Source organism: Ictalurus furcatus, chromosome 21, assembly GCF_023375685.1.
Source record: "Ictalurus furcatus strain D&B chromosome 21, Billie_1.0, whole genome shotgun sequence".
Taxonomy (NCBI): domain Eukaryota; kingdom Metazoa; phylum Chordata; class Actinopteri; order Siluriformes; family Ictaluridae; genus Ictalurus; species Ictalurus furcatus.
Window position 1 is genome coordinate 15257487 of NC_071275.1, and position 13144 is coordinate 15270630.

At 38.9% G+C, this 13144-nt stretch overlaps 1 protein-coding gene across 1 annotated transcript; it reads right to left on the reverse strand.

The window, feature by feature from the left end:
* Positions 1 to 64: 64 nt before the first annotated feature.
* On the reverse strand, positions 65 to 12224 carry dnajc16l (DnaJ (Hsp40) homolog, subfamily C, member 16 like). Its single transcript, XM_053652904.1, has 15 exons — positions 12090 to 12224; positions 11242 to 11437; positions 11101 to 11167; positions 10685 to 11006; positions 9448 to 9632; positions 9116 to 9220; positions 8230 to 8382; positions 7630 to 7760; positions 5372 to 5549; positions 5018 to 5200; positions 4429 to 4505; positions 3990 to 4070; positions 3807 to 3893; positions 3505 to 3675; positions 65 to 2390 (listed from the first exon to the last, which is right to left on the reverse strand). The coding sequence occupies exons 1-15, from the start codon at positions 12109 to 12111 to the stop codon at positions 2018 to 2020; spliced, it is 2331 nt and encodes a 776-aa protein (XP_053508879.1). The 5' UTR covers positions 12112 to 12224; the 3' UTR covers positions 65 to 2017.
* Positions 12225 to 13144: the final 920 nt, after the last annotated feature.

Sequence of the window (13144 nt, forward strand, 5' to 3'; positions counted from 1 at the left end):
ATATATGTTACTGACAAGGATTCACTAGACCAGGGGTTCCCAAACTTTTCCAGGGCAAGGCCCCCAAATGGCATTAACATTTGACCGAGGCCCCCCTTTTGCAAGATATCTTTAAAATACATTAAAAATACAGACTTCTGAATATATCCCCCTTTTTTTATATTAATAATTACATCTTACATCACATTACATTAGGAATTGATTGTGTGTGTGTGGTTGTCTGAGAGTGAGAAAGAGAAAAAACACTAGTGGGAGGGATGGGCTTGGTGGCTCCGATCAAATTGTTGAGGCCCCCCGGGCGCCCCCTGGTGGCCACCACTTTGAAAACCACTGCACTAGATGGTTGCAGTAAGGAATAAAACAATTAGGATATACTGTTAGAGGAAAATAAATCAACAACAGGGTGGTCTGATGCACCCAGGCACCAAGCGTTTCTTTTAGCATCACCCAAAGTGATACTAATGGTGTGGAATGTCTGTGAAAATAGTTAGTTCATGTTATCACTTACCTTATAGCAAATATAAACAGTCATTCCACCAGTCACCAGTCTTTTTTCCCCCCTTCTTGTATAAGTTACAAAGCACTGACACCGGAGACTCCTTCCATAAAATGTTAAATAAACACCTCTGCACGTCTCCATAATCAGTGATTTTACATAATAAAATAAAAAAAAAAAAAAAAAAAAAAAATCAACCAACACCTTCTGACCAATCAAAATCAGGAATTTACCAGTGCTGTGGTATACTACTAAAATAAAGATACAGCCTGTATTTTGTAATGTTTGTGTAAGGTTTATTTAAGTTAAACATTATGAATAAGACATGGAACAAACAAACAATGAGACATCTTATAAATTAAATATCTTCCTTTAAATAACGGTATCAGCTAACGAAATCTTTTGAGGTCAGGACGCTAAAATTTAAATTTATATTTGAGAAGAGGATCAATAGTTAAATGCAGTACAAGTAACCACACACACTTGTGTTCAATTATTTTTGTATGATGATGATGATGATGTTTTAAGCATGGGAAAATGTAAAAGTGAGAAAAAGTGAAGTTTTACACGGTCCAGGAGGTGAAAGCTAAAGAAAAACGCAACATGCTAGAAGTCAAAGCAAAACATGGCAACTATGAGGTTCTTTCTTCCTCCCTCATGCAAGCAAACACATTTCACGATCACACACACTCATAAATGGAAAAGTAATAGTGCTTTGAACAGGATTTTCTTGGTTATATAGCTTTGTTCAACCAGAAGCACATACATCAGCTGAAAACAAGGTTACAGCTTTTCACCAGCTGTGGATTAAAAATGCTACAAACACACTGGACATTTCTGTTACTTAGGTTATTAATGCACTCAGTAGTAAAAGATGCTCAAGCCAGGTACTATTAGCAACATTAAAGTTCTTAGGAAAATAATGGACAGATCATTTATATACTCTACATTTAGATTTAAGATCTAAAACAGCATTTGTGGGTAAAATGAAATCATTTCCAGCACACAAAGTGCAGTCATTTCCTAGAGTAATAATATATCCCAAACTAATATTCCAAAAGTGGTCTATGTTTGTTACATAGCGCATACAATAAACAGGTGGTACCTGATCCTAGAACAACTCTCAGTCATTATATGTATATGCGCTTTCATTCTGACAGTATTTATCTTTTTCCTTGTCTGTGCATGAACCGATCTGTGAGTGTTCCTACAGCATAAATCAGCAGCTAAAATAAAGTCCCCCCCCCCCAAAATAACATGGTTGGTAGTGCAACCCCTGCTGGCAGCAAAAAGCATGTGCCTGGTGCTGCCATGGGGAAATAAAACTCAGACAGTGCATAATCCAGAATGTTCTGCGTAAGTACATTTTCTAATCAAGCCTCACATACTATACACAGCCTGTACCTGCGGTCAACTCCCTGTCAAACATCAATAACTCCTGCTTTCAATTTTACACAAAAGCCACACAGTGGAGTCCAGACCTGATATTTAAGAGATTCCCACAAGGTTTCAAACCCACCTCTATTTTTTAGGGGTTGTGGTGTGCAGATCAGGCCAGGCAGGAACGTGGTGCCTGGGCAGCGTGCCCTCTGTCAGCTTCTCCATCCATACGTTCAGCTGGTCCAGCTTCTGATAGAGAAGTACATTGTCATCCTCGTCCTTGGTGAACGAGGGCCTGAACGGGGAGGTGAGCTTGGGCCTGAAAAGGCAAAAGTACTTTTTATGGCCATTAAGGGCTAGCACATGAGCGGTGTAGTCTGGTTTACAGGAGGACGCGCTCTCTTCTTCCTCGTCTTCTGAAAGCAGCCTGGCAGAGGGTGCCAGCTGCAGGAGGGAGTCCATCCACTGACTGTGCTTGTCAGTATTTAAGAAGGAGTAATGAAGAGTCTGATATCTGGAGAAAAAAAAAAGGCACACAATTAGGATTGGAAATATGTTATGAAATGTAAATGTTCCATGTAAATAACTAAACATTACATTTAAATAAGAAAAGGAGCACAAGAGGTACAAGCGGTTCAAATCTTTCATTTCCCAATGTTCAATGGTAAAACAGTGACCCAAAAAAACAACAACAAAAAAGTAAAACGGCTGACTGATACCATTGTGAAGTTCAATACTGTTCCTTTGGCTTTTTCAGCTTTAGGTTTTAGGAGCGGTAAAATTTCCAGGCAATAATAACGTGAGGAAAAATCTGCACAGACATTATTTTCTTTTCAACCCATTCTGCCAAAAGAAAATTCTGTACATCACCAGCAGAAAATCAATCCAAAAATGAAAGAATATGTTTACAACAATGAAATGTTCGTGCATTCCTCTGGAAAAATTTTACTACGGGGCAATTTCTCCCACTTCCACATTTCTTACTGAAGTATGCTGCAGTTACTCCTCTGATTTTTCTTCACTTGTTTACACCACCAGTTAAAGGTTTAGACACATTCATTGTTTATTTTTATTTTTTCCCCACAGTTTATAATAAAGTCATTAAAAACTCTGGAGCAACACAAATGGAACTATGGGAATTATGTTGTCATAAAAAATCCAAAACAGATAAAAATAATTTAGCATCTGCAAAGTAGACGCCCTTTTTGCCTAGAATTTCCAGAAATGTATTATTGGCATTTTCTCAACCGAGTTCTTGAGGAATTTCCCTGAGATGCTGTTTAAACAGTATTAAAGGAGTTCCCACCTCCACTGGACTCTTATTGGCTGCTTTCGGCATATTTCGCTCTGAGTCGTCCGTTTAAAAAACATTTATTTTTTTGTAAATACAATGTTGATTTTATAATGAAAGCAATGAATATGTTGGCACAATTATAATTTTGTCTACAACACCGATTTAATCAATCATTTAATCCTACACCTTCAGATCAAAAGATTTTTAAGATCATGAGAAACATTTCAGTCAAGTGTCTCCAAACTTTTGACTGGTTGTGTCTTTATATATATATATATATAATGAAATATATAAACACACATAAATGTGAACTTGTGAAATGTGCGAGCCTCACCCTGAGAACGAGTACACTTCTTTGGCAAACCTCTTCAGTAGGACCTGTTTGGACGCGTCCGTGAGCACCAGCACCACGTTGATGTGTCCCGGCTTTAATTTGACCAGATTGCTGGTGTAGGTCATGTCGGTCAACTCCGTCACTTCCACAAAGTTCTTCTTCGAAGGACGACTGAAAGAAAAAACACTTGGATACTTGGTTATACAATCCTCACGTGCGCAATTTGTGCAGTAGAAATTGTTTGTTTCGTTCGACTGAAGCTATTTTCATTTGAAGTAGAGGATGATCAAATTCTGTCGCACCTGGATGTGTTTTCTGTATCCGAAGAGCTCCCTGGCGTCTTCGGGGATTCTTTAGCCTTACGCTTGGCTGTTCTTTCCTCTGGGTCACTGCAAATTGGTTGAGTTTTAAAGCGAAGTCAAGGCCAAGCTACACCGCGGTGAGTCAAACTCGTAATGATGTCCCAAGTGTGTTTCAGCTCCTACCTGAAAGCCTGAATGATGACGGTGCCAAACAGGATAAAAAGAGCAGAGAAGACCAATGATACGATGGGCATCACCTCTTGCCTGGGGGGAGACAGAGAATCTAATTTGAGTGTTTCGCAGTAAAAAGAGCCTGCACCCTAAATTTTAAGGCTCTCAAACAGGAAGCTTCCTTCCGTCTGTTCAGAAGAAGCTGAAGAAGAAGAGTTAGCAGGTTTCATCATACACCTTACTATTATGAATGGAAATTCACCTGAATAGAAACTAAATGCTGAAAGAACCTTAAGCTCACTATATGTCACACTATAGACATTATTACAGCTCTACATTAAGGAATCAAATCTCTTCTATAAATTTAACCTCAGGTACTGTTTGGAAAAAAAAAAATTCAGTTGCTACAGGTGAGAAAGAAAGAGTGACTCCTGAAACTTCTCACACTTACCAGTTTGAGTAGAGAAGGTCAAAGTAGGCTTGAGAAAGGTAATCACAGGCAGCGTTCAACCACCGAATTAGAAACATCTGGAATGGAGGAAATGAGAATGAAAAACGAGGTCACAGATTGGGTAGTCTGGGACAGTTGTATCCGGTTAGACATTGTTTACGCTGTAGAACAAATCCGAATTATTTCTTAATTGCATATTATAAGTGCCTCAAGTAAGCGTGATGTTTATTCAGGCTGTATTTGGATTTGCGTGGATATACAGATTTGTTGTTATCCAAGGAATCAGATGCGGATATGTCCCGAATTGGGCAGGGCAGACGAATGTTAGGTGGCTGGCTTGCAACACAGAGATTTAGTTGCAGATTATGTTTCACGTGGGTGCGTCCAATCGTGTACAACTAAAGAGGCTGGTTTACGCTACATTATACTCATCTCTTTTTTGACAAACTTTCCGGCATAAATTGCACATTGGGTGAGAGACTGGATCAAATCTCTGAGCTTTATCAGTATCGCAGGTCTAAATCCTGCATGGTATCCCTGGAGCAAGCTATTTGTTTCAGCATGATTGGCAGAGGGCTGACAGACTCACTGAGGCGAGCTCGTTGTTGAGTTCAGGCAGCATGGCGTCAAAGGTTAGAAAGGTCGGGTCTCTCTGAAGGAGCTCCAGCTGCTCGTGGAGGCGGTGCTTATCGTCATCGCTCCCGTTCCAGCCGTCTGTCACTGTCCGGTACTGCACTTTTCCGGCGGCATTCCGCCTTTCCAGAATGATCACCTGTTAGTCGTTCGAGACGAACGCATACGGAGATACACACGGACAGACGTATAACGTAAAAACATGACGTGAAGAAGAATGCTCAACCTGAATTCTGACTAGAAAACAGACTGAAAATAAAGTGTCGTATAACTGAAGCACTAAAACAGGGTGTGTGTGTGTATCTCTGACCTGGGGAGGACTCATGTCTTCCTTTTTGAGCAGCGTATCACAGAGAGGCTGCTGCTGCCTCTGATACACGTAGGCGAATCTCACCACCTCTTTAGTGTTAGAAGAGGCAAAGTCAAAGAAGGCATCGTTCGCAGACACAAACGTCTCATCTTCCCCAGTGATGAGCAAGACACAGTATCTGAGAGGATAAAAGAACACATTAATCTCCTTAGAGATGTTTTTCAAAAGTTTTTAACAAGTCATTTCATAATTTCACTAGTTTGAAGTGGAACTGCGTCTGTTGCGGGAGCGGCTGAGAAGGGTCCGCTGTCATTATACAGTATGAGAGTATGGGGTAAGAATTGTTTCATAATTCCAATTAAATAGATTACGATCCACAAATAAATGTAGTGAGATTTACAAAAATTAAACAAATTCACAAATGCATTGAATGAGATCCACAAATATATGTTAGTAGTTTCACAAAAATAAATTAAATTGAATAATAAATAAAAACGAGATTTGCAAATTAAAAAAAAAACCTCTGCCTTGCATTTGTGGATCACGTCCAGTGCGTTTGTGGATCGCTGCACGCATTTGTGGATTTTGAGAGAGTTCTAGCGTCAAGAGTGCACACAAATGCACAAATAGTTGGACTCCGCCCACCGTCTACTCAAGCCAGTCGGATAACCGCCACATTGCACTGACCAATCGTAGCAAGTTCTCACTCTAACCTATCACATTTTGTTTTACAATCAGGAGAGGAACATACTCCTATAGGAGTCATATTGCACCAAAATCGCGTATATAATCTAACAGCATTAACCAGCAACGTTATGGGTCATAAATGCACCGTTATTATAGATGAGTAGTTTGATGGTTTAGTAATGATTGATTCACTGATTCAGTAAGGATTCGTTAGACTGATTCAAACCGGTCACTCCTAAGGTTCCTCAGTCTTTTAGCACGGTTCATTTAGAGAATGTAATCATTAGCCCGTGAAATGGATGACACTGGTCGTGCTGTGTTTTGGCAGGCTGCCTGTGAGAACATTTTCTTGCCAATGTCATCTTTTCCTGATACACAGTCTTTTAATCTCACCACTCTCAAGTTACTACAAAATCACAACTCGGGTTTCACCGTGGATTCGGCAGTGATGCAGGAAACACTGGTGAAAACACATATGTTTCCTTAAAATAAAGAATTTACGACCCATAATGTTGCTTGTTTTCTTTAAGATGTTGTTATAATGATGCTGTTAGCTGTTTAGAAACACTCTCCTGTCGTCATTCCTCCTGATCGGCCATGTTGGAGAGCCTTCATAATATGCGATTTGACACTGTTCCTGTCCTGATTTTAAAACAAAACGTAATTGGTTGGAACCAGAACGTGCTATGATTGGTCAGTGCAATGTGGCCGTTATCCGATTAGCTTGAGTAGATGGTGGGCGGAGTCCAACTATTTGTGGAGTTGTATGCACTCTTGACTCTAGAAATGTTTCAAAATCCACAAAAGTGTGCAGCGACCCACAAATGCACTGGACGTGATCCACAAATGAATGCCAGGCAGAGTTGTGTTTATGACAGAAAAACATATTTGTAATTTTATTTATTAATTTGGTCAATTTAATTTCTTTTTGTGAAACTACTACATATATTTGTGGACCTCATTCAATGCATTTGTGAATTTGTTACATTTTTTGTAAATCTCAATACATTATTTGTGGATTGTAATCTATGTAGAATTATGAAACAATTCTAACCACATACGAGACCGTCCTCTAGAGGCGAAACAAAAACTCACAAATTTTGTCGTGTTATTTGAAGTGTTTTTTTTTTAATTCATTTTGGATATCTCCATTTTTATTTTTTGGTTCAGTTTGGATGTATATAATAGTTATTTCATTAAAAAAGGTACATTTTCATGGTACTGATTATTTTTTAAATAAAGGTCATCTATATTTTACTATCAGTGTTATGTTTTCATTCAGTATGAATTTTAAAAACGGTTGACGGTTTAAAAACAGTATGAATTTTTAATCGGTTATTGGCAGGTACCGCCCAACTTTGTCATCGGTAAAATCCTTTAAATCGGTCGACCGCTACTCCACAAGACCGAAAAGTCTTTTAAAAACGACATGCATCAGCGAGGCTGTGAAATTCTTCACAAGGTTCAGCATTCAGAGGCCAGTGTTTTTGGATACAGCAGACGGAGGATTTGTTATACAGTATAAAATCCTCTAAACCCAGAGAAGAAACAGAAGAAGCAGGATTTCTTACTTCCGTCGGCGGTGGAACTGTTTGACTGGACACAGCTCGTCAAAAAGCTTCTGATTTACAAGTCGCGGCACCAGCAGGAAACGGTTGCTAGAGACAAACTCATCAATGGTCTGCTTTTTCATTCCCCTGGACTGAGTGTACAAAAACCAGAAAGCTTTGCTTAAAAAAGTGTATAAAGCGTCAGGACAATTTTACATCTACAGTGAAAAAAAAATAATTTATCTGCACTGGGATATTTACCGGTTTATTAAGTACACCTACCTTATACCATGGATACTCATTAACCATTTTATGAGCTGCAAGTATAACATTGGTATACACTTTTTACCGACTTAATGCCAATGTTATATTATCAGTATCTGATTACTGGAACCTAAAAGAGTTAACCAATTATTTGACTTACAAATAATTGCAGCTGTATGGTATAAGGTAGGTGTCCCTAATAAACTGGCAACTCAGCGTAAATGGCTGCTTATATGTATGCATCTAAATCGCATTATGCCTGAATTGCAGGAGATAATCATTTTAAATTGTGGCTACGACAAGGAGAAATGCCTCCTGGGTAAATGTACGAGTTGACATTTAGATGGTGCTCATTACCTGTATGGCGTCTGCAGGTTTCTCAGTGTTCTCTTTAAACAGCAGCATGGTGGGAGCATACATGTTGATGTTGAACTGCTGCTGGATACGCGTGGTCTCGCTATGATCTACGTACCCAAACCGCACAAAGTCCCGATATGCGAACGCAGAGAGCTACAAGCAGAGCAACACAATAGGGGTTTCTGTTTCCTGCCCACAAACAGTAACATGTATACTAGGGCTGCAACAATTAGTCAACAAAACCGACTACGCTGCTGCTGATTTGTTGAACCAGGAGCAAAGGCCTGTTATAATGTAAAACCGCACAGCCCTCCAATTCCAATTCAAGAACTAAAATGGGAAAGCTGTAATTTTTTCTTAAATTAAAAAAGAAAGAAATAACACAGAGTGATGCACACCTTATAGAGAAGCGTGTCGATGACGCACAAACATATAAACCAAAAGGAGAATAGACTAAATTTTAAGACTTACTGTTTAAGAAATAGAGTAAATGTCATTAGCCTCATATTATATAATGTTTTGTGGAAGGTATTTGATATGTTTATGACGGCCGAAGAATAGTCAAAGTAGTAAAACGAGAAATACTAGAGTAGAAACCTTATAGTTTAATGAGATCGATTAGGTTTAGCCAGTTCGATTTTGGCTGTTCAAATTAACCATGAGATCGTGTGCCTAGGTGTAGGCTACTTATCATAAACCTGATCCATTTGCCTCTTTTTTTTGTCATATATATATATATATATATATGAGTGACAGAATATACAATTATAAAAAATAGTCATTCATAATCACTGTACTGAGCCCTGATGAGTACATTTGCACATTTAATACTTAATAATTTACTATAGGAGTACATATTTCACATTTAAAAAATAGCATTTTATACCTTGTAAAGGAATGGTGCTGAAGCAGCGGCGTCAAAGAGTAGGACGCTGGGTTTGTTCTCTTCCCGCCAACTGTTCAAAAACTGTATGTAGTTATCATCTGTCACCTGAATAAAAAAATAATAATTAAAAAGGCATCAAAATCATCATTTTATGCTTGATATTTAAGAATTTCGAACAGCATATCGAAACGAATTACAATGTTACACTTGTAATAACTACCATGATAACGGAGTCAACACAATACACTTTGTATATCTCACACCAGCATTTCCAACATTATACATGTCACATACTTATGCATACGTTCCAACGTACAAGTTTTCCATCTAACCTTTTCTACTAGCTTATGTGGCAGCAAGCTTTCCATAAAATGCCTCAGGTTCTCTTGGGACACAGCGTTGTGGAAGGAGGTCACTCTGCCGTTGATGAGCCCCAGAATAGAGGGGGCGCCACGAGCCCCGAGGTGATGAGCTAACCGCTTCTCGTAACCAATATCCACGACGCCAATTCCCACACCTAAAACCAAAGAAGAGCAGAATGGATAAATAAACATACATTCAGCTTTTAAAAAAAACAGAGGCCTCAACACATAAAAAAAACCCTCTTCCTAAAGGCACAGTAGACAATTTTGAAGGTTAAATGAAGCTAACTATTCTGAAACTCAAAATGTAACCAAATCCAAAGAGAGGCTTTGTGAATTAACTGGCAACATGATTTACAGGTGAACGCCTCCTGGTTCTGATTGGTTGGATGTTGGTCCAGATCATATCATTTGTTTATTATGAGTGTAAAATACCACTGAGATTTCTCCCCTAAGATGAGGTTTTATTAAACCCAAATATTATAAAAGCTTTTAAGCCTATGCTGCCTCTCATATAATTTTACATAAGGAATAACACACGACAGGGTGCGCTGTTCTAAGAAAATAATCCACTTTAGAGTGGTGTGATGCACCCAAAACACTAAGCAGAGCTACTGTTCCCACCCCAAAAGTGGATTATTTTAGCAATGATTGCACGTTTTACTTTGCTCATGAATGACACACAGTCTGCAGTTACGTTTAATATTGTAGAACATTCATGAGACATGAGAAAAGTTAGTTGCTGTCAACATTTACATTATAACAGCTATCAGCTGTTATAATGTCCACTATCAGCCTCTCTTCTGCTCTCTCTCAAAGTCAATAAGTTCATTTAAAAAAAAAAAAACCCTACAGCTAGTCATATTACAGAGAAACCTGACAGCACAAAGCTTTGAAAACTTACTGATAGTTACAAAGAACTGACACTGGAGACTCCTTCCATAAATAAATAAATAAATATTCAAAAACATCTGCTTACGAAAAACAGCCACATCAAAGATTATACGTGTCACGTTGTTAAATAACGTGTTGTTTTTAAAAAAGCTGTTTATTATTATTCTTAGATTATGTATAACCTATTATTTGAATTACAGCAGGCACTACTGTCAGCGCTGCCGTTATAGAAAACGAATCAACAGCCTCTGACCAATCAGTGGTATAATCACAGACAGCGATAATTTTCCATGACATTTTCTACAACACCCACCCAGTGGCTCCAGGTCCTGAATCGCTTCCTTCCAGACGGGCTCAATATGAATGCAGCTGAAACACCACTCTGAGGTAATCTTAATCAGGTAGGGCCTTTTAAAGCTATCCGGCACCACTACGTTCATAAACTTCTCATACTGAAGCAGGTGCTTGCTGTCTGTGAAATCTCGAGTCGACTGGGTGAACCGAAAGAACGACTGATCGAAGTAAAAACTGTCATGGAAGTGGCGGAAACCGTGCGGTGCCTGGTGGTGCTGCTGGTTCTCGTCTGTCTGGCCGAATTGATCGTAGTTAGCTCTGCGATCCTCACTCGACAGGATCTGTGGAAAACAAGACGGGTTCGAGGAAACAGCCACAGTGACAACACTAAGAAGCTTCAGATTTTAAGACGAAATGAAAAAGTCGTTAACCTACCTCGTAGGATTTAGTAATCTTGATAAACATGTCCTCTGCACTCGGATCTTTGTTCTTGTCTGGATGCCTATTGTAAAGTACAACGCGTTCAGCATAAGCATTATTAGGTGAACATGTTCATGCCTCCTCAGGATTACTCACCACTCCTTGACGAGCTGCTTGTAAGCCTTCCTGATTTCAGTCTGACTGGCGTGCCGGGACACTCCGAGCACGCTGTACGGATTGAACTCGGAAGCCGACGCGTTTCCCAAAACGAGCAGGAGTACAGCCAGACAGATCAGACAGCCCAGGAAGGGCTTGGAGAGCGCACCCATCTTCTCAGACTCAGACAGGCTGCCTACAGACAGAAAGCGAAAAAGAAAAATGAAACCACGTCTCGTGTGAACTGATGAAGTAAAGAATCTCAGTGGTGTGAAACAGAAGTGAAAGCACTCCTAAACACAATCAAATAACAAAACAAAACGAAACAAAAAATACAGACCCAGAGCGAGCTGGTCAAACTGGTAGACCATTTTCCCCAGCTTCCTTATACATTTTTGAGAGGAATTAGAAAACATTTATAAGGAAGGTGGAAAAGAACTGACCAGCTCTCAAAGATGGTCTACCAGTTTGACCATCTCAGCCTGTCTCAGCAGCTGGTCAGATTAAACTGGGGTTTTCAGCAAGAATGATAGACAGTACAACCAAAAACACACTATCTGTAGGGTGGACTGACTTTTGAAACATCCCCCCAAAATAAAATCTGAGAAATAAAACTCAAGGCCAGTGTCGAAGAAAGGAAAGGTTCTGATTAATTAAATTAAAGAGTAAATATAGCGAATGTACACTTATAAAGAACAATCTGGGAAGCTGGCCAGCAAGCTAATCTAGCCGGCTAGTAACTGCTCAGGAGTAATGCTAAAGCTTTAGCATGGCTGCTAAATAGAAATGTAATACAAACTCACAGCGCGATACTAGACGCTCTTAGATACAAAAAAAGGACTACTCACAAAACCTTAAATTGATCTGCATAAAAACATATACTCGGTGACAAGCTCCATAGGAAGGTATGGTTGCTAGGCTAGCATTTTCAACTCCCACTAGCACTTCCGGTTCCACTGAATGGTGACATAACAGTTAAAAGACCCGAGTACTGATCTGTCTGAAAGAATGACTCGGCTCACACGTGCTTTTAAACATAAAATATACACAGTAAATATATTCAAGTAAACATCAGTAAATAAGGAGTACTTTTGGATACTATACCAGCATACAGTACTATATAATACCATACAGTAGCATACTCATTCATTACACCTGTTGTTTTCTAGATATGACACAAAATCATGTGTTTTTGTTTTTTTGTTTGTCAGTGTGATTCATTAGGTTAGGTTTGTTTTCCAGAGCTTTTCTGTTTGTATTTGTATTCTTTTGTATGGCTTAAAAAAAGTACAGTATTTTGTGTTTTTCTAATTTCTTTTAGTATAGTACACTCTGCATAAAGACACATAAAACAACCTGTAGAATGGGGCGTGGCTGCACTTTGGGGTGGGGCTACATGTGTCGCCCCGCCCTTACCTGGTTTTGTTGGTTAGTGGCAATGTAGTGAAGTCGATGCCTACCCTTAATCCTAACCCTAAACATAACCCTTAACTCATTCTGCAAGTCTACTTCTGAGCTAAACCATGCAAATTTATTCAGAATCATACTTTAGTGCAGCGTGAATTTCATCCCAGGTTTTACATCATTATTATGATATGAGTATTTCTATTTTATTTCTTATCAGCATGGTTTAAAGCAAATTGTCTGTGGTATGAAGCGCAGAATTATCTGTTACAAAGAGCCAAATGCTCTCTCTTGCACCTTGCTCTCTCAAATTTTTCATCATAATAACTATCATTGCTTTGTTAAGGACCCTCTTTTTAGAGCTTGTTTTTTTTTTTTAACTAGTCGACCTTCATTATGTGAATCGAACACTTGTTATGACTCTTTTGCAGTGTTTTGTGTGGTGTTTTAATTTATGATTGAATGTGTCTGTTTTAAAATATTGCATATATTTTACTTT

Bases quoted from the DNA above. Each gene is read 5' to 3' on its own strand.
- dnajc16l (XM_053652904.1), bottom strand. From the start codon at position 12,111: ATGCAGATCAATTTAAGGTTTT. The intron at 5,550-7,629 runs GTAAGAAATCCT...TTATCCTCTCAG, and splicing joins CAGTTCCACCGCCGACGGAA to ATACTGTGTCTTGCTCATCA. The intron at 3,676-3,806 runs GTGCGACAGAAT...TTTTTCTTTCAG, and splicing joins GATACAGAAAACACATCCAG to TCGTCCTTCGAAGAAGAACT.